This window comes from Suillus subaureus (genome assembly GCF_016647635.1).
Source record: "Suillus subaureus strain MN1 chromosome Unknown BJ212scaffold_41, whole genome shotgun sequence".
Taxonomy (NCBI): domain Eukaryota; kingdom Fungi; phylum Basidiomycota; class Agaricomycetes; order Boletales; family Suillaceae; genus Suillus; species Suillus subaureus.
Window position 1 is genome coordinate 164,705 of NW_024538597.1, and position 21,098 is coordinate 185,802.

Below are 21,098 nucleotides of genomic sequence, written 5' to 3' on the forward strand. Positions count from 1 at the left end.
AAGAAAAGGTGGTCAAGTCACCCCTTTACCACGGTGACGGCCAGACTCGGAATGGGGGGACATACATACGTTCATTTTCGCTGGGAACGAAGAAGACACGAATCTCGGCGTTAATATTGAATGGCTCCATGGCCTGATACGGTCATAGCAGGTTAAGAATCATGTACACACTGCAAGTTGAACGTTAAGCCCCTGATCTGAGTGAACGGAGATTTTGAGCTTACATAGAACATCCAGCTGTAAATGATATTTGCTCGACTATCATAACATCGTGTCTAATGATGCACTACTACATTTCATATTGTCTTAGGAAGGTCGTCAATACAGTCCCGAATGAGACGGGAAGTCTCAACCTTGTCGTATAACACATGCGGGCACTCGGTATTAGGGCACTTGGCATCCCAACACGCGATCGCCTCAGGCCAGTTCGTCAATCCCACATCAACGACCGTATCTCCTAGCGGTCGTATATCCATCTCCATCACAACTTTATACTTGAGCTCTCTCCACGTATGATGATCAATCCACCATCTGCACCGTGGGCAAGATGCCACCGTGCTTCCTGTCACAAACGGCTGCTCATTAAGTTGTTTCCGAATGCCTTCGCGTCGATCGCGATGCAAGTTTATCAGGTCAAGCACAGCGCCTGTGCGTAGTTTTTGGAGGATAGGTTGATGTTCCGGTGCATAGATGTTCAGAGCAAGCGACTGCGCGGATGCCTGTTTGGCCTCTTCTACCCATCCACAACGTGTTGCAGCTGCATAGAGACGCAGAGGCTGGTCTAAGAGCGGGGGCGTCATAATAAGCGCGCGTATGAGCGAGACAGGCCCTGGCATTTCGTATTTTTCCGCGGCGAATAATAATGCATCAACCTCGTCATACGATGTGAGCGGATTGATCGACAGACCGCAGATCATAAGTAGCAGACTCTCTAGTGTATGTGAGTCCTCGTCTAGATTGATGGTCTCAGGGTGATTCGGAGGGCTTTGTTGAGGCATGGAAAAGAGGGATCGGAACCAGCCCGATGTCGTCTTGAGCGTCCATGAGTGGATACGGAACAGGGTATGATCTTTGGCACCGAGTATCACATCAGCATCTGGAGAAGAGAAGGACCTGTGGAAGACGCCACCATTCACTGGCATCATGTTGACTAAAGTCGCACCAGGAATGGACTCCGTCTCCACCATCGTGACTTGCAATCAAGTGAAATGAGATGCACGGCAGACTAGAGCAAAACTTCAAATCAGTAACTTACTTCTTTTAATATTATTAACAACGAGAAAACGGCCTGACTTCGTGGTACCTTGCACAGATCTTGCAATTGGGATTTGTAATTGTCAAGCTCGTCGAGGACTCGAGGGTTGAGACAGGCAACTGATCACATGATCACGCGTTCACTTGTCAAATGCATCCGCGCTCGACTGAAATTCTTAAGCTTCGGTTCCCTGGAATCTCATCACTCTTGAGCAATCACAAGTTGTCTGTGACCGGACTTATCCTTAAAACACTATCAACAAGGGATTAGCGAAGTCAATACAATACCCTACAGACACAATATGTCTTACACAATCCCAGTCAGAACTGTCAACACTATGCCAATGGCGGGACGTAGAACAACACAGAATCAATCTAGACACCCGTAGAAGTAGTATAACACAGATGAAGCACTGGAATGTATGTTATATTATGGTGTTCAAAGGCTATGTATATAGGCTGAAGTCGAGCAAGCTCGCCATTCAGACTCATCTAGTCAGCTTCGACTCGAAACTTGCCTGCGCACTTACACGCCGGCTAGCGCTTATCATCGAAGTCTGACCCCTCAGCTTTGAGTTCAGCATGGCCCATCTTTTCCAACTTCCCATCGAAATCGCGCTTCCGATATCCTGACACAATGCGTTCGAGTAGTTCCGAAGTAGACACACCCGGTGTACGCCGAGTAGGAATGAATTTACCTGGGCGTGTCAACTTTTAAAGGAGTAGGGGGAAAAGAATTGGAACAGACCTAGTGCCTTTACAAAACCATAAACGTCATCATGACTGGCCGACACGTAAGGGACTTCGTCGTGAGCAACGTAGTCGATATTCCACTTGTCGATAAAAGCTTGGTCAAGAACCCATGGGGAGTTAGGAATGACCTCATCGACCCAGCGACAATGTCGCACAGCCTCACATCTATATCAGTGGTGATTGAGTATTCAGTTGTGGAGAACCGGAGCATCGTACCGTTCAGCCTGTGTCATCACACAGCGTGCTTTATTGGTGACAACGTCCTCATCGGAGTTGACACCAGCGAGTAAATATACAGATGGAAAGGACAGCTTGGCTTGCCGTAATTGCAGGGCATGACTAGCTCGAAGATCAGTACCATTATAAAGAAAGGGAGGGACGGATATACCCAAAGTGAAATAGATCATATACTCCTAATACGAATTAGCACAACATTTATCAAGATAGAGGGATACTTGCCATCCGCAAAAACTCTAACAGGCCTATTCAGCGGTGGTTGATTAATCTTGTAGGGTCTGGAGGATTGGCCCTCAATAGCCTCGCGTATGAAGGCCTGGATATGTTCGGGAGTGAGGGCAGCAGGGTTAAACGTAGACGTTGCTTCAGCAGTAGGCATCGGTTCATCAGGTGCAAGCGCGTCGGGTGTCGAAGACGGTAGCACATCATCGATTTGAGAGGTCAATGTTGATGCGGATGAAGAATGGTGAAGGTTAGGATGTAGTGTCCTGTTAAAGGGATGTGAACCGGCTGCTGCAGTGACGCTGCTCTCTATATCGCCATCATATGTTTGGGAATCAGTGCCATCATCTGAGAGCATACTGGAGGCCAGCTGATGACGAGCACGAGATGCTGTTTTTGATTGAAAGGGGGGTTTAGCTGAACGAGAGATGGTCGGAATGGACAAGGAAGAGCCTCCGTCATCGGTACTGAGAGGGTCATTATCTTCTTCTGACCTGAACACGGTGTAAGCTATATAGACAAGGAAATGAAAAAGAAGTAGTACTTGCGCATCATAAGTAGGAGATTCTGTTGAATGATGCTTTGCAAACGAACGTTTCGAATGCAAAGTTTTTTTATGATGATGAAACGATTCAGTAGATGAATCCATGATCGTTGGTGCTCGTATACGACTCATGATAATTATTTGCGATATAGCAGCACGTGATAATGTAACTTACATAATTACAGGTGTGGGAATGTATACGTGTCATTTGCGTGTCCTTTGAAAGACATAAATACATCGGAGCTGGTTCACCAACCAAGTACCAACTTCTCTTGTGACAACAATGTCTGGCCGTCCGAGTCGCGCCAAATCATGGCGTATGGCGTCTTCGCTCTCCCTCTTTTTCCTTGCTTTCCTTGCTCTGTTTTGTTTATGTCCCGCTGTTGCAGCGGGTTCGAACAGTGAATACGGTACGGTAATAGGCATAGGTAAGCGTACTTACACTGCGTCATTTGTTTCGAATATCTAACATCCTTATTCGCAGACTTGGGAACAACTTATTCGTGTGTCGGCGTTCAACGCGGTGGTCGTGTCGAAATTATTGCCAATGACCAGGGTCATCGTATAACACCCTCATGGGTCAGCTTCACTGATGACGAGCGGCTGTAAGTTTTATTCTGCAAGCCAGGAAATCTGGGCTGACCAACTTCCTACAGAGTTGGTGATAGCGCCAAGAACGCGTTCCATTCAAATCCGACTAACACTGTATTCGACGCTAAACGTCTCATTGGTCGAAAAATGGACGACTTGGAATTAAAGCGTGACATCAAACACTTTCCCTTCGACATTGTTGACAAGGGTGGTAAACCCGCTATTTCCATAGGTTACAAGGGCGATACACGCCAATTTGTGAGCTATCAAGATCAGACCTCTGAATGCCTTACTGACCGCGTTCTTCAGACTCCAGAGGAGATCAGCGCCATGATTCTGACGAAGATGAAGGAGACCGCGGAAGCCTATCTCGGCGAGAAGGTTACTCACGCAGTAGTAACTGTCCCCGCATGTAAGTCTAACGCTGATCTGACCTTCCCTCGCTTACGATTTTTTTCTTCAAGACTTCAATGACGCCCAGCGTCAAGCCACGAAGGATGCTGGTACGATTGCCGGGTTAAACATTCTTCGTATTATCAACGAGCCTACCGCTGCCGCTATCGCCTATGGTCTTAACAAGAAGGGGGCGAGTCCCAAATTATCGTCTACGATCTTGGAGGAGGAACTTTCGATGTTTCTTTGCTTTCGATCGATGACGGTGTCTTTGAGGTCCTGGCAACTGCTGGTGATACCCACCTTGGTGGTGAGGATTTCGACAACCGTGTCATCGACTATCTGGTCAAACAGTATAAGAAGAAGACTGGAACTGACGTCACCAGCAACCTCCGCGCCATGGGCAAGCTAAAGCGCGAGGTGGAGAAGGCCAAGCGCACTTTGTCGAGCCAACAATCGACTCGCATCGAAATCGAATCCTTCGAGGATGGCAACGATTTCTCAGAGACGCTCACTCGCGCTAAATTCGAAGAGCTCAACATGGATCTGTTCCGCAAGACTATGAAGCCCGTTGAGCAGGTACTGAAGGATGCGAAGATCAACAAAGAGGACGTTGACGAGGTGAGGTGACTGACAACTATCATGCTCACTGCCTAACACGGTTTCAGGTTGTCCTTGTTGGTGGCTCGACCCGCATTCCCAAGGTTCAACAACTCCTCAAGGAGTATTTCGGCAAAGAGGCGTCAAAGGGTATCAACCCCGATGAGGCTGTTGCTTACGGGGCTGCTGTCCAGGGTGGTATCCTCTCCGGTGAGGAGGGCACCGAAGATGTTGTCTTGGTCGATGTTAATCCTTTGACACTTGGCATTGAGACCACCGGTGGCGTCTTCACCAAACTCATTCCCCGCAACACTGTCATTCCCACTCGCAAGTCGCAGATGTGAGTCCTTCTGTTTCGCGAGCGAGTGAAACGTACTGATGATGATCTACCAAGCTTCTCAACGGCTGCTGACAACCAGCCTACTGTCCTGATCCAGGTCTTCGAGGGTGAGCGATCATTGACTAAGGACAACAACCTCCTTGGCAAGTTCGAACTCTCGGGTATTCCCCCTGCTCCTCGTGGTGTTCCTCAGATTGAGGTTACATTCGAGATCGACGCCAACGGTATAATGAAGGTCGGTGCCGCTGATAAGGGAACGTAAGTCAATGCCTTTCAGTCAGCCCTATATGACACTGACTGTGCTCTTAGTGGTAAATCTCAATCAATCACGATTACGAATGAGAAGGGTCGTCTCTCTAAGGAGGACATTGAGCGCATGGTCCGCGAGGCCGAAGATTTCGCCTCTGAGGACGAAGCTAACCGCAAGCGCATTGAGTCTCTCAACGCCCTGTCCACGTTCGTTTACGGACTCAAGTCACAACTCGGTGACCAGGCCGGGCTTGGCGGCAAGATCGACGACGAGGACAAGAAGACCCTCCTCGCGACCATCAAGGAGGCCACGGAGTGGATTGATGACAACGGCCAGAGTGCCTCCACTGAGGAGTTCGAAGAGAAGCTGTCGGAGATTCAGAGCGTCGTTAGTCCCATCACGAGCAAGCTCTACAATGGAGGAGGTGCAAGCGAACCCGAGGATGATGAACCTTATTATGACCACGATGAGCTGTAAAGCCGGCGCAGCGGGGTAATCCCGATAAAAGTTGTATGTCAGTATCAATAACATAGAGTCATTTATTTCAATGGACGCATTCCATCCTCCTGCACTATCTTGCGCGAATGTGTGATGCGCCTGCCTCGCAAAGCCTGTAGTGTATCTCTTGATTGATCCAGCTTTCAGTGTGTAATCTCAATCTCGTCAATTTTTGGGTGCGCGCGTAACATTTCATTCCATGAAGATTGTCACACGATATATGACCTCCCAATTGATTACCATGTTATAACCGTGATAAAACTACAATCGATCTCTAAGTACATTGTGATAGTGGTATTTTGAGAACGAATAGAGGAGCTCTATATAACTCTATATGTTACGATACTCGAAGGCAGGGCTTCCAGGTTCGGAGGACTCTATGATGGTGCGCGTAAAACCATGACCCTCTCTTTGTAATGCCTCCTCAACAGAGAAGACTTCCACATCTTCCAAGCTCAAAGACTTTTTCAGATACGGCAGCAACTCCTTCAAAATCTCAGACTCGGAGAACAACAATGTTCGCCGGAACGCAGCATCGACACCAATTTCTGACATTCGTTTCTGCGTTTCGAGATGAGATGAGCCAGCAAAAGAGGGTAGTCCCTTACCTTGAACGCCTGAATAAATGGCATAGCGCGCTTGTCCTTGATCAACCCTTTCTCTATCAGGATATCGCGCACTTTCGCGTCGTCTACCTTATCGTCTGGGCTTGAGTACGAATCCTTGACAGCCTGTACGCACGTCTCCTGCCACTCAGGAACTTGGTCGCAACATAAATCCGGACGGCCTTGGGTTTCTTGGGGTCGAACAGCGCATCTTCCGCGCCCTTGCCTTTCTTGCCCTTTTGCAACCTCTTCAACAACGTAAACTCAGCATCGCGGATCGTCTTCAGCGTTCCACGCATATACACGCCGGTCTCAATGATCGACCTGTCCGCGATGCGCCCTGGGTCTGGCCACAGTGCCAGCTGTACGGAACGAGGCTCCTTCAACACCTCCGTCCAGATATGCTCCGCAAAGTGAGGAGCAAAAGGTGTGATCATCAACGCAGCAACGCGGATCCAATATTTGACCAAGTCTGCGTGCATTCCAATTTCGGCGGTGACTTCTCGGTACCAGTCACGGGCACTCTGCAGCTCGTAGAAGCCGAACTTGAGAGCGTCCTTGAAAGCGGTTCTAGTGTAGACAAATGAGACCATGATAAAGAGCTGTTGGATAGTACTCACGCGTCATAATGACTCTTCGTAATGTTGATCAGGTCGACAATCTCCTCCTCAAACACGCGATCATGGTAGGAGTTCTTGGAACCAGTACGTAGGTTAGACTCGTCCTTGAATATATCCTAAAGAAGTCGTTAGTACATCGTCTCGTAGAGATCGAAAATTTCATACCTCACACCAGGTCATCAACGTATGCAAGCGCAGGATGTTTGCGTTAGCAGTTTTTTCATCAAAGTTAGCATCTTCTACGCCATCGCCAGCATCCGCCAATGACAAACGCATTGCATCAGCGCCAAACTTCAGCACGCCTTCCCTCAGCGTCAGTGAGTTGCCCGTGCTCTTCGACATCTTCTTGCCATTCAGCATCAGATGTCCGTTCGTGCGGATGCCCTTGGGCCACTTGTCTTCAGGAAAGATTGCAGCGTGGTTGTAAAGCAAGAACGTCAGGTTGTTCTGGACCAAGTCTTTGCCGGAGGAACGCATATCGAAGGGGTAGAAGTAATTAAATTCGTGCTTCAATGCGTCAGCCTTTTCCTTTGGGAACGGCTCTGGGTCTGGCCACGGTCCGTTGCAGAAAACATATTCCCAGGCCTCGTCAGTCATCTGTTCGGCGCTGACGCCCAGAGGCCCCGGTGTTCGACCAAATATGTCACCATCTAAGTGAATGTGGTCAGCGAGATGATAAATGTTGGTTCTAAACACTTACCGTGCAACAGATGTGCAACAGTGTAGTACGCCATGTAGATAGTCGAATCACTTAAACTCTCGACCATGAACTGGGGGTCCCAAGGTAGCTTGGACCCCAAGCCGTATGTCCGAGCACAAGCCCACTGATTCAGCCATGCTAAGGTGGCCTCGAACAAGTTCCGAGTCTCGACCGTCCATGTCTCCATCTTTGCCAGCAACCTGAAGTCCAGTAGGTAAGCAAAACAAGAGAAGAGCTACGGAATACGAACCTCTCGGCTTCTGATCTCCAAACAGGTTCGCCGTAATCCATGTACCACTGGTCCATCAGGGCGACAACGCACTCATCCGCGCTGCGCGAGATGACCGGGTTCTCAGGTTCGGCGTATGCGAAAGCCAATCCCTGTTCGATCATGCTTGCGCGCACTTTGGGCTTTGCCTCTTGAACGGACAGACCCTTGAACTCGCCGACCAACATCACTCCACTGTAGAAACCCTCCTTGTACGCGATTTCCTTTGCCTCTGCCAGCTGTTTGACGTCTTTTTGGGACTGAATCTTCAGCTTCTCAACCAATCGGGGCGCAGTCAGCTCGCCATAGGTCGGAGTCGTCAGCACCGGGATCGGATCGACGGAAACCCAATCGCGATCGATCTTGTAAAATTCAGGTTTCTTGCGTAGATCGTTGATGGTTGCGAAATCGTCGGGAGAATCTGATGGCACAGAAGTGACGACACCAGTACCCTAAGACTAATGTCAAAAAGGTCAACGAAGGTATGATGAGCAACTCACCTTCGTGGACAACACATTATCCATAGGCAACACATACACCTCAGGAGCTAATCCAAATGGTGCTTTAATCTTTGTGCCGACCAAGGCCGCACCATCTATCTCCAATAACTGTTGAGTCTGGCCGCGCTCAGGCGACAGACCTTGAAAAGCCATGTTACGAGCTGCACGATACGTGCATACAAATGCCTCTGTATCGTTGATCGCGAAGACGCCATATTTTATGGACGTGCCCACAAAGCAATTTGTTTGACCGTACCTGTGGGACGGGCTAAGAGACAATAATTGAGATGAAGATAAAAATACTTACATGGTTTCGGGGCGCAACGTCGCAGCGACCAAATATACTTTCCGATCATTGACTTTGCCTTCAATGACCTTCGCAGCGGGACTCCATTCTACGACCTCCATCTTGATGCCAGTGTACTCTTGGGGGTTGACACCTTCACCGTCCGACCGATCATGGTCCATACAGGGCTGTCCGTCTTTAGGGCTGTAGATTGTGTATCGCTCCCCGAACTTGACTTTGCCCAATGCATGCAATTTATTCATTTGCCATCGAACGAACGAATCGTAGTAAGGGTTCAGGTCGGTTGTGACAAACGAACGTCTCCAATCAATACGATTTCCCATTGCGTTGTTATCCTCCTACAGTACATGAATGAGAACATGAGAAAGTTAGGCGGCGATGAGCGCACCTTACAGATCGGCGGGAAGTGCTCCAGCCAGTGATGGGGGTCCGCAAACTTCTTGACTTCCACGCGCGGGACGCCGATTGACAACATGATTTGGAACTGGTACGTCAGTCCCGTAGATTTTGCGGCAATCTTGCCCTTCGTAGCTTTCCCGACTGCTGCTGAAGGTGCGGCTGGGCCGTTTGGCGCCGCTTTGATAGGTTTATCGTCTTGCGCGTCCTCATCGAATCGTTCGAAATCGGGGCCGAACATTTCCATTTCACGAATTATCTTGTCAGCGGCCGCCTGTCCAAGAAATCAGAAATCAGATTAACTATCTTCAAAAGTCTGGGATCACTCACCTTGATCGGCATGCCCGTTGCATGTAAACCATGAGGAAATAAGACACGCTTGCCCAATAATCTCTGGTATCCGGCGGCAAATTCGATTTTGGAGATGGTGAACGCGTGTCCCAGATGTAAAGAGCCGTTCATGTATGGGTAAGGGAAATTGCCAAACCACTTGGGGTATTTGTCCTGGACTCGGGCAGGTGATAGGCCCTTCAGTTCAGTCGGATGAAGGGGCATTAACTTCGAATATACGATCCTCCTGCCATTTCGTTTGATACTTTTTTTCCAGCTCTATGAGACGATCGCGTTTGCCTGTCTGTTATGCATCCGCCTTGTAAACGAGGAGAGTTTAACATTGAACGATGGGGAACAAACCTGGACCAATTCCATAGTATTCGCCATAGTGTGCGTATAGCGCCGGAGTTGGTGACTCGTAAGTCGCAGAATCGTGGTAATAATAGATATTATGATTGATCAGTAACTTATTAGTGGAAGGAGTCTTCAATTGTCGGATCGATACGTCTAATTTCTCACTTGCAACCTTACATAAGTTTTCGGCTAATTCCTGCCACTAGACCCTCCGTACGGCTTGACCACTATTCAACTCGTTGCAAGTTTCAGAATTTCGGACTGCTCACGATACAGCAAATTGCCCGACTACTTCTCAGGGGACATCCAGGAATTGGACAGTCTATACACATGGACTCGATGCAGACTCCGTGTGCAGGTCTCTATCGGCGTCTTTCGGGCCAGTGCGCGTCATCCGCTGATTACCCTATCCCGCCCTCGTGCCGGCCTCTCCCTAGCTAGCCTTCCTTGCAATTGTGTATGTTGTTATACTTCCTAGGAGTCGAGCTACCTTTCGACTGCTCCACTGCCCACTTGTCTCCCCGTGTCCAGATTCTACACCCGAAGAGTCTTGTCGTGGGGGCCAGTGACGAGGAGATGGGTACCACGGATGAAAGCTATCTCGTTCACCGATTTCTCATGACCCTTGAGCGTTAGTTCGAATCTGACATGAGGCATTTCCTTTTGAGTTGGCGCTCGGGAGTCGGGACACTACTATGTGAGTGGTGGCCGCCATTGAATCTTTTTCTGTGTCTCGGTCAGCAGGAGCGTTGATGTGGGAGCGGTCACTTGCACACGCACAGATCCCTGAATCCACATGTCGGCCTTGTTGTAGACATGTGGTGTCCCGCATACAAGTTAGTAATACTTTCAGCACTTGTTTTAGTAGTACTGTGCTTCACCATGTTGCGGCTGATTCAATTTCTCGTTCCATCAGTCTCTTCTCGCATTGATCTTGTACTGATAGACGACCACATGAATGCAACAAGTTATTGGCTTAATGGCTGCAGTAATATCATAATTTCAGCCTGAGGGAGAAGCAGCTTTTCGTTCCTGCCGACATCACTGGCTCTGGCTGGCAACTACTTACCTTCTAGGTATACTCGATTACACGACTTCTCCCGACTATTGTAAGTTGATTCCGTCTACAGATGCGCAGCTGTACATGTGGGCTGGCTCATATAAGGGCGAGATACAAACTGTCATCGATACGGGCCTTACGGCCTATCATCGATTGGTGACAGGACACTACAGTTACATGCATTCTCATCGAGGACCACCGCTAACATCAGATTCTTCCCATGTTCGGCGTTCGCGCACTTTGTACGGCTGCGCGAGCTGGTACATGTAGGTCTGATTCGCAATTTACGACACTATGGTTAGCTAGTGTCGTTCTCGCCAGCCCAATTGTCGGGCAGACCTTACCCATTTGGCATGTTTAGCTTAAACTCATCGATTTATCTTAATTAAGTCTTAGCCAGGTGGTTAACATCAACATCTGTTCCTCCTGGATTGGGCAGGTTCAAAACCCGCCAACAACGGTTTTTATCCATGATTGCACCTTGCAAGCTGGCGTGAGCTCACGGAGAGGTTTTCGAACGTCAAGACTCATGGCCAAGTGGTCAACAGATTTGAAATCTGTTCCTGCTTGATCGTGCAGGTTCGAAACCCGCCGACAAAGATTTTTCTCCATGATCGCACCTCCAAGTGGGCATGAGCTCATGGAGAGGTCTTCGAATGTCAACCACGAGAATTACTCATGACCAAGTTGTTAGCAGATTCGAAATTTGTTCCTCTTGGATGGTGTAGGTTCGAAACCTGCCGACAATTTTTTTTCTCTATGGTCTGAATGCTGCGTATCATAGTACAATGACAGTCGTTTATTGGGAACAATATCGAATTGCATGTGTCTTCAAATCAGTCCATGTATCTACTCTAACATAAATTTTCTGAAAGGACAGAAAGCCTAGCGGCGCTGCGGAAGATGGAAGAAGATGAGCTTGTTTGTCGAATGCGTGAAAGACACAGGAACCACCTTGTGAGAATTGCAAAGCAGCTGATGTCTGGGATATGTTCAACGTCCAACGGGGAAGGGAGTCTGTTACTGGTACTTTTAGTTTGCAAAAGTTGCTGGGGCTGCTCCGTCAGTCATATTGGATGTCTCTGCTGGTGGCGTGTGGCAAGGGGGATGTAGTGGCTGCTCCAACCTATGCTTGTTTCAACTGTGGGCATCAGTAGTGCGCTACGAGACAATATCAGCATCACAATATGGATATCGAAATGTTAGTAAAACTTACATATTTGCCTCGCGTCGCAAAGACCTCCACAAGGGGAATCCTGCGTGAGCGAGGAGTATGGCCCTGGGATGTGGTGGAGCGAGAAAAGAGACAATTCATCATGTTCTTCATTCCGGACCCTTCGGCGTGGCGAGTGGTAGCAACGCAGTTGTTGTGTCCAGATGGAAGACGTAGATAAAACTGTCAAATGATGGTGAGACGGATACCAACACTACTGTACCATATGGAACTCTCGCGGAAGATCTCCTGAGTATTGCCTTCGACGTACACAGCGGAGCAGTTGAAACGTAGCTCGAATCCTAGTATAACAATGTACACAGCTGACAATAACCTACATAATGCACAATTCAGAGTCGGCTTAGGCAAAATTGAAACATACTACAAGTCCGGGAGGATTCATTGGGAGCTTGTTCTTCGTTCTCTCCCTAACCCGTTGAGGCATCAAAGCTTCTCACACGACCTCAGGATAATGCTGCATCATGTTCCTGAGCTCCGTCTCCGGAATCCTCTTCTCAAACTCTAATGTGCATGGCAGGACATTTGGCATCGAGCCAGCCATGAACCCCATGTTCTCTAATGGCTTCGTAGGATCCAGTGTGACTTTGTAGGCCCAAAGAATAAGGAGGGTGATTATAAACACTGATCTGTACCAATCAGAATGAGTTCGGAAGACCGTGTGCGTGCAAAATAACTTTACCTGTTTGCGAGATGTTGACCGGGGCATACGCTGGAAGAAATGTCATTCAAAAAACGGGTGGCTGAGGGACAGTACTAACCGCCGACCAAAGCCGTAGACAAAGAATTTCAAATCGTCTCTCAAGCCACCTTTGTCGTCAATCCAGCGTTGAGGCTTGAACGCATAAGGCTCCGGGTAGACATCTGGATCCCGAGAGATAGACCTGGGCGGTGACCATTAGATCCTTCATTTCTTGAAGCATGATGCTTACCAATGGTTGCCGATTACCGTAGTCCCAGCTGGAATGCAATAGTTTTCCTGATTGGACCAAATCATCATTTGTGCAAGTGGCTGTTCAAAGATCACTTGCCCAAATCACCTCTTTGGTTGTTCGGTGAGATGCTCCTGCACAGCGAATGTTGTGACATCTAGGCACAAAATGAAAACAGAGATGCCCACCGGCAGAAGCCACAGGTCGCCATCTCAAAGCCTCAGAAATGAATGCTTGCAGGCGAGGAAGGGACCCTTGGTCTGCAAAGGTCGGCGCTTGAGTGCGAAAATTATTGAATCCATGGCACTGCGATACAGAAATCAATCTAGCTACCTCGGTGCCTTCCGATGACCACGTCAAGCTCGACCTGAACTTTAGCTTGCTCCTCGGGAAAACATGCGGCTACCATGAGGACCGCGCACATCGAGATAGAAGTCTGTCGCCTCTGAATTTAGTCGCATATCTTCGGAGGCAACAAAATAACACCTCACTGTATCTAATCCAGCTCCAAGAAAGGCACCACCAAGAAAGGCCACCTCGGTCTCGGTCAGACCATGGGACTGGCTATTTTCTAGCATATCTTTCATGAACGAAGGGCCGATATCCACGTCGCTCTGCTGTGGAACGACTCAGACACGAAGTCAAGATTTGAAAGGAAATGCATACCATTTGCTCCCTCACGCGGTTTAACTGACCAAGGTTGAATTTCTTCCTCATCTCAAACCCCAGTTTCAAGTCTCGGCCATACCAAGGGAGGTGTTTGAGCCACGGGATCGAGTCCACCAGGTAAACACCAGGGCGCAGGACTTCAATAAACCTTTTCATCATTTGAAGTGCCTCGATGACTTCGGAATCAGTCGCAGACGTGGGCGTATTCTTCCCATATGTAACTTTCAAAATTATCGTTGCAGCATAACTTCAAAGTACCCGTAAGCAAAGTACCTGATACCGTCATGGTTGACAGTGCTTACGTTACCACATGGTGCCGGAAGTTGTGTGGATTATCAAGAACGCCAAGAACTACGTTCTTCGCGTGTGACGTCTGCAGTGGTTGATAGGCCTCAGCTGCCTTAGGTTGGAGATGAGAATGAAGAGCTCTGTATCACATTGAAAGGCAAGTAGATGAGGGGATGTATCGCAGCTTACTAACCTACGCATGCGACGAAACCGGTCCCCAAAGGGTGCAAAGCCGACGCTCATTCCGCCGCTAAGCATTTCTCCAGCAGCAATCATGGGAGGACGATCAGCTAGAAATTTGCCTTGATTCTCCATAATTTCCACAGCGGCCTGCAACGGAATGTTGTTGGGCCGGGATATGATAACGCAGTATGTAAGGACTGACTTTGTAACGACCGATAATAACGACCCGCTCGAATTTTAATCGAAGAGTAATCAAAGGACCGTATTCGTCAATCCATCCGGCAATAGTGAGGAATGGTCTTGTCGGAGATAGGACACAATCAGCATTCAAAACTCGATGAGTCAAATTGGACACTTTACTTGTGAAGAGGCAGGAGGTGCCCTTGAAGTCTCCAAGTAGGAGGGGAAGGCGGAAGAGGAAGGCCACTCTTTGAGTTAGGACTGCAAGCCCAGAAAATTACTCTCACTGCAGCAAGACAAGCTGCAGCACTGAGGACGAGTTGCGTGTTGTCAGGGATGCGCAGACTAGGTAGTTCTAGTGGAATGAGCGCAAAGAAGGATTGGAAGGAACCCATCGTAAGTTGCGGTACATTCAAGTGAAGAGTGAATTTTCAGACACCCCCCCTGCCAACCGACGTGTCACCTGTACCCAGATACGAAGTTATGCTGGCATGCGACGGCTACGGATTTCATATGACCAGGTTATGGTGAGCACTCCGACGGTCATATGTACCACATTACGCAATACTTCCACTCAAGCAACCATTCCTGCGGACACGTGTATGGGGACTCATTTGCAATTCATTTGGCTAGCATAGTTCATCCTATCGTCAAAGAATTCGTCAAGCATTAATATTAGCGATTTTTGACGTCGTATCCGTACCATCCAATGTAATTAAATGCATGAGTCACCACGACACCAGCGTAGATCCACCCACCAATTGAGGACAAACATTTTAGCATCGACGCCAACGTTTGACACACCACAGGACAGATCCACACCATGTGCTCATGTCTGAAACGTGTCAACCTCGAGATTCCGACCACCGCTTACTGTTGTTGGCAGAACTCGGGGAGTTTTGCCCGCCGGTCTGGTAAAACTGGTTGTGCCTGGCCCACAGCGGAACTCACGCGAAGGGATAGTGGCAGAACTCCAAGGTACAGACTCGTGGAGATGTAATCTAGATCTGATAGTACAATTTGAATTCAATAGATTCCACTGTGTCCGACTTGTTGGCTGGTATTATTATCCAGTTAGTATTGCCGCTTGATCAATCCGCATTGCCTATGTAGGAAGATTGCCAACGCAGAGGGGCAACAACCTGACTATGGGCAACAGTCAGCTTGAATCGGATGATATTGCTCCAAATAAATCGACGACACCGCAGTTTAATGAAATGGATATTGCATGCACTAGAAGCTGAGGATAGGACAAGTCTACAGTACAACATCTGAGTAGTGATATAGTATCGCCTCGTGCAGTAATGTGGGGTACATGCCAAAGGTTGTATCGAAACGTTAAATCCATCGCTCGTGTCTCAGTTGTGGAAGTACGGACTGGCGGAAGAGGTGTATACTAGGCAAAATAAGTTTTGGCACTTACTCGCATAAAATTGTTTGTCTGTGTTGGGATCGCTTTGAAAGCTATCACCGATCGGAAGTTGCTGCTAATACTTACTACCAGTCTCAATTCAAAATCCGACTCAACTTTGACTCAAACTCAAGGCACCGTATACTAGGTGACTCGTATTCAAAATTCTGAATCATTCTGCACAACATCTCCTTTCTTAGATACTGAACGCAGCCCCCTAGTCCCTGTCCATTATCACCTGCATCTTGCAGGTATATATCTAACATGTCAGCTCACTTGCATCTGGAGGATTATCAGCTCATCAATGATCTGCACCGACTCAAAGAAATTGCCCAAGCTAGTACGATCAGCAGTGTACAGCACGCCGTCAGGTCCCTCCGTCTCTGTTCGAAGCTGGAAGATGAACGAGTTCAAGTAATATGACACTCCATCGCCTTTTCCGATGCTAGCGAGAGGTTTGTTCAGCCATGAAATTCCATGTGGAGATGACTCCAGGGGAGAGCAAGAGTGCCAAATTGTAGCTCGAGGATATGATAAGTTCTTCAACATTGGGGAGGTCCCGTGCACCGATGTAAGTTGTTTTCATGTCAAACTGCCTGATATCGCCTCATGGGGATTCGTGCGCGGTGGTCAATACTCTCCTACAGGACCCACGTATACGCTGTCATTAAAATCTAAAGGGTGTATCATATTTGTCGCCCCCATTTCTCCTCCGAAGCTGATCGTCACGTCCAAGCAGTGCACTGGGATCGATGCAAGGGGTCTCAGAAACTCATTCCGAAGTCGGCTGTCGGTGGCTCAATAAGCACTTGGCAGGAACAGCTGACATCGAGATTATGGGAGAAGAACTGGACAGCAATCGCCGAGGTGTGCAAGTCATACAATGTAGGCAAAAGTTCTAGAATCAACTGCTACCCCACAGCTTTGATGAGCATGTGCTCCCTTATCCTGTCGAGAAGTCAGGTCTACACCTCCACGGAATAAACAAGACTTCGAGAGAATTTCATACCATGCCTACAGAAACGGTTGACGCATTCCCAGAGGAATGGGGATCTATTAAGGCGCCTGCCATCACCCTGAACGCAATTCCAGAAGTAAAATCCTTTACCGACGATACCGCGAAAACTGGGAAATGGAATGGCGAACCATTCGAAGGATTCGTAGTCTGTACGCACATCATCTGGGTCTACCACTCGCGCAGATCCTCTTTCTTTTTCCAAGTGAAGTTCGATGAACCATACATGATGTATCGCGACTGGCGGGAAGTCACCAAAATTCTAATGTCAACGAAAGGATTACTCAACGACGTCAAACTATCAAAGTCAAAGGACATCGATCTCATACGCTCGAGCCTAGAGTTTTACAATTGAATGATATAGAACCGGAATCAGTCAAAGCCCGTACCTCTGTAAATTTCTCCACATCGATTGACACTGGTAATCTCCGCATAGCTAATCGAGATGATGCTCACAGTCAAATCGAACGGTGATACTTGATGGTCCAGCAAGCGCGTTTCCTTGATATTGGGCAGTCCCACTGTCACTGATCAACACAGCTGGTTGAACCACGATTATCCGAGCACCTGCAACTTTGAGTTTCTCGACACGTTTCTTCCGCATCGTGCACTTACTCAGCACTGGCAGAAAAGATCACCAGGTGGTGAATAAAAAATCTTCAGACTGAAAGAACAAAGTAGAGGTCTGAGTATGGGTGGCACCGGTGTGCTTTCGTTAGGGATTGTATCGTGCCTTCGATTAACACTTGAACATGAGGTGTTTACTGGGACATCTGTGTTCGTGAGTGGATGGTAATATTAATATCATAGCCATTGGACATGGACTCCATGGTGGTATTTTATCGCAAGCTGTATTTGATGAGGGAAGACATGATAGAATGGGGACCTCAAGGTAGAAACTATATAATGCACAATTCAGAATCGGCTCGGGAAACATACTGCAAGTCTGGGAGAATTCGTTGAGAACTTGTTCTTCGTTCTCTCCCTAACCTGTCTAGGTGTAATGCTGCTAAAGAGTTCGACGGGGATTGATGGATCACGAGTGATGAGTGATGAGTAAGGGGGAGTGAATTCACTGAAGATACAGAAGGTGAGAAGAGGTTATATCTAAGTGACTGGCATACAAGTAGTCAGCGGAGTAGTACTTCGAACCGTGTCGAAGGGAATTCCGTAGCCAGCGCAGTGACGTTCCTTATATGAGCATCAGAGCTTCTCACACGACCTCAGGATAATGCTGCATCATGTTCCTGAGCTCCGTTTCCGGAATCCTCTTCTCAAACTCTAATGTGCATGGCAGGACATCTGGCACCGAGCCGGCCATGAACCCCATGCTCTCTAATGGCTTCGTAGGATCCAGAGTAAGCTTGTACGCCCATATAATAAGGAGGGCGGTTATGAACACTGATCTGTACCAATCGGAATGAGTTCGGAAGACCGTGTGCGTGCAAAATAACTTTACCTATTCGCGACATGTTGACCGGGGCATACGCTGAAAGGAATGTCATTCAAAAAACGGGTGGCTGAGGGATGGTGCTAACCGTCGACCAAAGCCGTAGATAAAGAATTTCAAATCGTCTCTCAAGCCACCTTGCTCGTTAATCCAGCGTTGAGGCTTGAACGCATAAGGCTCCGGGTAGACATCTGGATCCCGAGAGATAGACCTGGGCGGTGACCATTAGATCCTTCATTTCTTGAAGCATGATGCTTACCAATGGTTGCCGAACACCGTAGTCCCAGCTGGAATGCAATAGTTTTCCTGATTGGACCAAATCATCATTTGTGCAAGTGGCTGTTCAAAGATCACTTGCCCAAATCACCTCTTTGGTTGTTCGGTGAGCCAATCCTGCAGTGTGAATGTTGTGACACCTAGGTACAAAATGAAAAAGGAGATACCCACCGGTAGAAGCTACAGGTCGCCATCTCAAAGCCTCGGAGATGAATGCTTGCAGGCGAGGAAGGGACCCTTGGTCTGCAAAGGTCGGCACTTTAGTGCGGAAAATATTGAATCCATGGCACTGCAATACAGAAATCAATCTAGCTACCTCGGTGCCTTCCGGTGACCGCGTCGAGCTCGGCCTGAACTTTAGCTTGCTCCTCGGGAAAATATGCGGCTGCCATGAGCACCGTAAATATCGAGGCAGAAGTCTTTTGCCTCTGATTTTAGTCACATGGCTTCAGAGGCAACAAAATAACACCTCACCGTATCTGATCCAGCTCCAAAAAAGGCACCACCAAGAAAGGCCACCTCGGTCTCGGCCAAACCATAGGATTGACTATTTTCTAGCATATATTTCGCGAACGAAGGGCCGATATCCTCATTGCTCTGCTGTGGAACGGCTCAGGCATGAAGTCAAGATTCAAAAGGAGATGCATACCATTTGCTCCCTCACACGGTTTAGCAAGCCAAGATTGAGCTTCTTCGCCCTCTCAAACCATAGTTTCAAGTCTCGGCCATACCAAGGAAGGTATCTAAGCCATGGAATCGAGTCCACCAAGTAAGCACCAGGGCGCAAGATTCTACCGACCATCCCGACCATTTGATGCATCTCAATGACTTCGGAATCAGTCGCAGACGTGGGCGTATTCTTCCCAAATGCAATTTTCATAATTGTTGTCGCAGCATAACTTCAAAGCACTCGTGAGTAAAGTACTGATACCGTCATGGTTGACAGTGCTTACGTTACCACATGGTGCCGGACGTTGTGTGGATTATCAAGAACGCCAAGAACTACGTTCTTCGCGTGTGACATCTGCAGTGGTTGATAGGCCTCAGCTGCTTTAGGTTGGAGATGAGAATGAAGAGCTCTGTATCACATTGAAAGGCAAGTAGATGAGGGGATGTATCGCAGCTTACTAACCTACGCATGCGACGGAACCGGTCCACGAAAGGTATAAAGGCAATGCTCATTCCGCCGCTAAACATTTCTCCAGCAGCAATCATGGGAGGACGATCAGCTAGAAATTTGCCTTGATTCTCCATAATTTCCACAGCGGCCTGCAACGGAATGTTGTTGGGCTAGGATATGATAACGCAGCGTGTAAGGACTGACTTTGTAACGGCCGATAATAACAATCCGCTCAAATCTTGATCGAATAGTAATCAGAGGACCGTATTCGTCAATCCATCCTGCTATGGTGAGGAATGGTCTTGTCGGAGATAGGACGCAATCAGCATTCAAAACTCGATGAGTCAAATAGGACACTTTACTTGTGAAGAGGCAGGAGGTGCCCTTGAAGTCTCCAAGTGGGAGGGGAAGGCGGAAGAGGAAGGCCACTCTTTGAGTTAGGGCTGTAAGCCCAGAAAATTACTCTTACCACACCAAGACAAGCCACAGCACTGAGGATGAGCTGCGTGTTGTCAGGGATGCGCAGACTAGGTAGTTCTAGTGGAATGAGCGCAAAGAAGGATTGGAGGGGACTCATCGTAAGTTACGGCACAGTCACCTTGAAGTGAAGAATGACTTTTTAAGCACTGTGCCCCTCGGGTGGTGTTGTGGGTAGAACTGTTTTGGAGCAGTTCCGCCGGCAAAACTTGGAAGAACCACATATGTTCTGCCAGCGTGGCAAGTGACAGAATTGACGAAATTTTTTGACTGTGTGCTACATTGATGCGAGCCCACTACTCTGAGGTAGTCCAAGTCCTTGCCAGTGCATTGTAGTCCGTGACCATTTGAGTTCTGCCGCCACATTCCGCCCAGGAGGTTCTGCCATCTGCCCACAACACCACCCTGCCAATCGATGTGCCACCTGTATCCAGATACAACGTCATGCTGGCATGCGGCGGTCATGGATATCATATGACCATGCCATCAAGAGAAGCCGTTGGGCTCTGGAGAGCACTCCGACGGTCATACTACATTGCACCATACATACACTCAGAGTAAGGCAACCATTCCGACGGACACACTCGCTTGTAATTCATTTAGCCAGCTCAGTTCATCATCCAATTCAAGTGCCACGCCTCGAAGGATCTCGCGACCTATAGTCTCTCAAAGGCCTAAAACACTGTGGGAAGTAAATACCCTGAAAGTGACGTAGTCCACTGAAAAAAGAACCCGCAGCGTTCACGTGAGGGTCACGTCCATCAGTACTTGTGACACTGACTAACTGAATTGATTTTTCAGTGTTCACTTGGCCAGTGCTGCAAGTACTGAATATTTTTTCAGTATCCAATGGACTGTGTTTCTCTATATTGCATGTTCTGGTCTACTTGTCATAGTGTATGTTAATTTCCTTCAAATATATCTTAATAACTCAGCCCTCTTCACCCATTGTGGAAATCTTTGTACTTGCTCAGCATCCAGCAAGTACTGTGGTCACCATGTGTCCACCAAACTGCAAGCTGCTCACAATATTCATGTGAG

At 48.2% G+C, this 21,098-nt stretch overlaps 10 protein-coding genes across 10 annotated transcripts; 5 read left to right on the forward strand and 5 right to left on the reverse strand.

Moving 5' to 3' along the window:
- Positions 1–201: 201 nt before the first annotated feature.
- On the reverse strand, positions 202–1,418 carry BJ212DRAFT_727129 (uncharacterized protein). Its single transcript, XM_041343925.1, has 3 exons — positions 1,256–1,418; positions 1,130–1,192; positions 202–1,069 (listed from the first exon to the last, which is right to left on the reverse strand). The coding sequence occupies exons 2-3, from the start codon at positions 1,185–1,187 to the stop codon at positions 297–299; spliced, it is 831 nt and encodes a 276-aa protein (XP_041188271.1). The 5' UTR covers positions 1,188–1,192; positions 1,256–1,418; the 3' UTR covers positions 202–296.
- A 373-nt stretch (positions 1,419–1,791) lies between these two features.
- Positions 1,792–3,115, reverse strand: BJ212DRAFT_1281446 (uncharacterized protein; the record flags this gene model as incomplete). The annotated part of the gene is made up of 4 exons (XM_041331619.1): positions 1,792–1,952; positions 2,003–2,172; positions 2,224–2,350; positions 2,428–3,115. 4 exons carry the CDS (start codon positions 3,113–3,115, stop codon positions 1,792–1,794), a joined length of 1,146 nt encoding a protein of 381 aa, XP_041188272.1.
- A 178-nt stretch (positions 3,116–3,293) lies between these two features.
- Positions 3,294–5,661, forward strand: BJ212DRAFT_1449204 (heat shock protein 70 family; the record flags this gene model as incomplete). Its single annotated transcript, XM_041338660.1, has 9 exons — positions 3,294–3,420; positions 3,495–3,615; positions 3,667–3,859; positions 3,911–4,013; positions 4,066–4,191; positions 4,221–4,615; positions 4,663–4,934; positions 4,989–5,192; positions 5,244–5,661. The coding sequence occupies 9 exons, from the start codon at positions 3,294–3,296 to the stop codon at positions 5,659–5,661; spliced, it is 1,959 nt and encodes a 652-aa protein (XP_041188273.1).
- A 351-nt stretch (positions 5,662–6,012) lies between these two features.
- Positions 6,013–9,633, reverse strand: BJ212DRAFT_1485394 (uncharacterized protein; the record flags this gene model as incomplete). Its single annotated transcript, XM_041340975.1, has 11 exons — positions 6,013–6,243; positions 6,291–6,385; positions 6,424–6,857; positions 6,908–7,023; positions 7,073–7,557; positions 7,608–7,807; positions 7,858–8,327; positions 8,376–8,631; positions 8,683–9,020; positions 9,071–9,352; positions 9,409–9,633. The coding sequence occupies 11 exons, from the start codon at positions 9,631–9,633 to the stop codon at positions 6,013–6,015; spliced, it is 3,132 nt and encodes a 1,043-aa protein (XP_041188274.1).
- Positions 9,634–10,962: 1,329 nt separating this feature from the next.
- Positions 10,963–11,562, forward strand: BJ212DRAFT_727480 (uncharacterized protein). Its single transcript, XM_041343927.1, has 2 exons — positions 10,963–11,176; positions 11,222–11,562. Exons 1-2 carry the CDS (start codon positions 11,046–11,048, stop codon positions 11,394–11,396), a joined length of 306 nt encoding a protein of 101 aa, XP_041188275.1. The 5' UTR covers positions 10,963–11,045; the 3' UTR covers positions 11,397–11,562.
- An 84-nt stretch (positions 11,563–11,646) lies between these two features.
- Positions 11,647–12,188, forward strand: BJ212DRAFT_1385641 (uncharacterized protein). Its single transcript, XM_041336807.1, has 3 exons — positions 11,647–11,719; positions 11,780–11,986; positions 12,042–12,188. The coding sequence occupies exon 2, from the start codon at positions 11,815–11,817 to the stop codon at positions 11,980–11,982; it is 168 nt and encodes a 55-aa protein (XP_041188276.1). The 5' UTR covers positions 11,647–11,719; positions 11,780–11,814; the 3' UTR covers positions 11,983–11,986; positions 12,042–12,188.
- Positions 12,189–12,315: 127 nt separating this feature from the next.
- Positions 12,316–14,873, reverse strand: BJ212DRAFT_727386 (cytochrome P450). The gene is made up of 13 exons (XM_041343926.1): positions 14,489–14,873; positions 14,331–14,427; positions 14,139–14,275; positions 13,960–14,085; positions 13,655–13,904; positions 13,480–13,605; positions 13,322–13,424; positions 13,177–13,263; positions 13,088–13,122; positions 12,989–13,035; positions 12,818–12,940; positions 12,739–12,768; positions 12,316–12,685 (listed from the first exon to the last, which is right to left on the reverse strand). The coding sequence occupies exons 1-13, from the start codon at positions 14,701–14,703 to the stop codon at positions 12,493–12,495; spliced, it is 1,569 nt and encodes a 522-aa protein (XP_041188277.1). The 5' UTR covers positions 14,704–14,873; the 3' UTR covers positions 12,316–12,492.
- Positions 14,874–16,014: 1,141 nt separating this feature from the next.
- Positions 16,015–16,627, forward strand: BJ212DRAFT_727507 (uncharacterized protein). Its single transcript, XM_041343929.1, has one exon. It carries the CDS (start codon positions 16,162–16,164, stop codon positions 16,522–16,524), a length of 363 nt encoding a protein of 120 aa, XP_041188278.1. The 5' UTR covers positions 16,015–16,161; the 3' UTR covers positions 16,525–16,627.
- BJ212DRAFT_727497 (uncharacterized protein) lies at positions 16,510–17,139 on the forward strand. The gene is made up of 2 exons (XM_041343928.1): positions 16,510–16,586; positions 16,642–17,139. Exon 2 carries the CDS (start codon positions 16,730–16,732, stop codon positions 17,087–17,089), a length of 360 nt encoding a protein of 119 aa, XP_041188279.1. The 5' UTR covers positions 16,510–16,586; positions 16,642–16,729; the 3' UTR covers positions 17,090–17,139.
- An 808-nt stretch (positions 17,140–17,947) lies between these two features.
- Positions 17,948–20,157, reverse strand: BJ212DRAFT_1281569 (cytochrome P450; the record flags this gene model as incomplete). Its single annotated transcript, XM_041331626.1, has 13 exons — positions 17,948–18,140; positions 18,194–18,223; positions 18,273–18,395; positions 18,444–18,523; positions 18,552–18,577; positions 18,632–18,718; positions 18,777–18,879; positions 18,935–19,060; positions 19,110–19,359; positions 19,414–19,539; positions 19,593–19,729; positions 19,785–19,881; positions 19,943–20,157. 13 exons carry the CDS (start codon positions 20,155–20,157, stop codon positions 17,948–17,950), a joined length of 1,593 nt encoding a protein of 530 aa, XP_041188280.1.
- Positions 20,158–21,098: the final 941 nt, after the last annotated feature.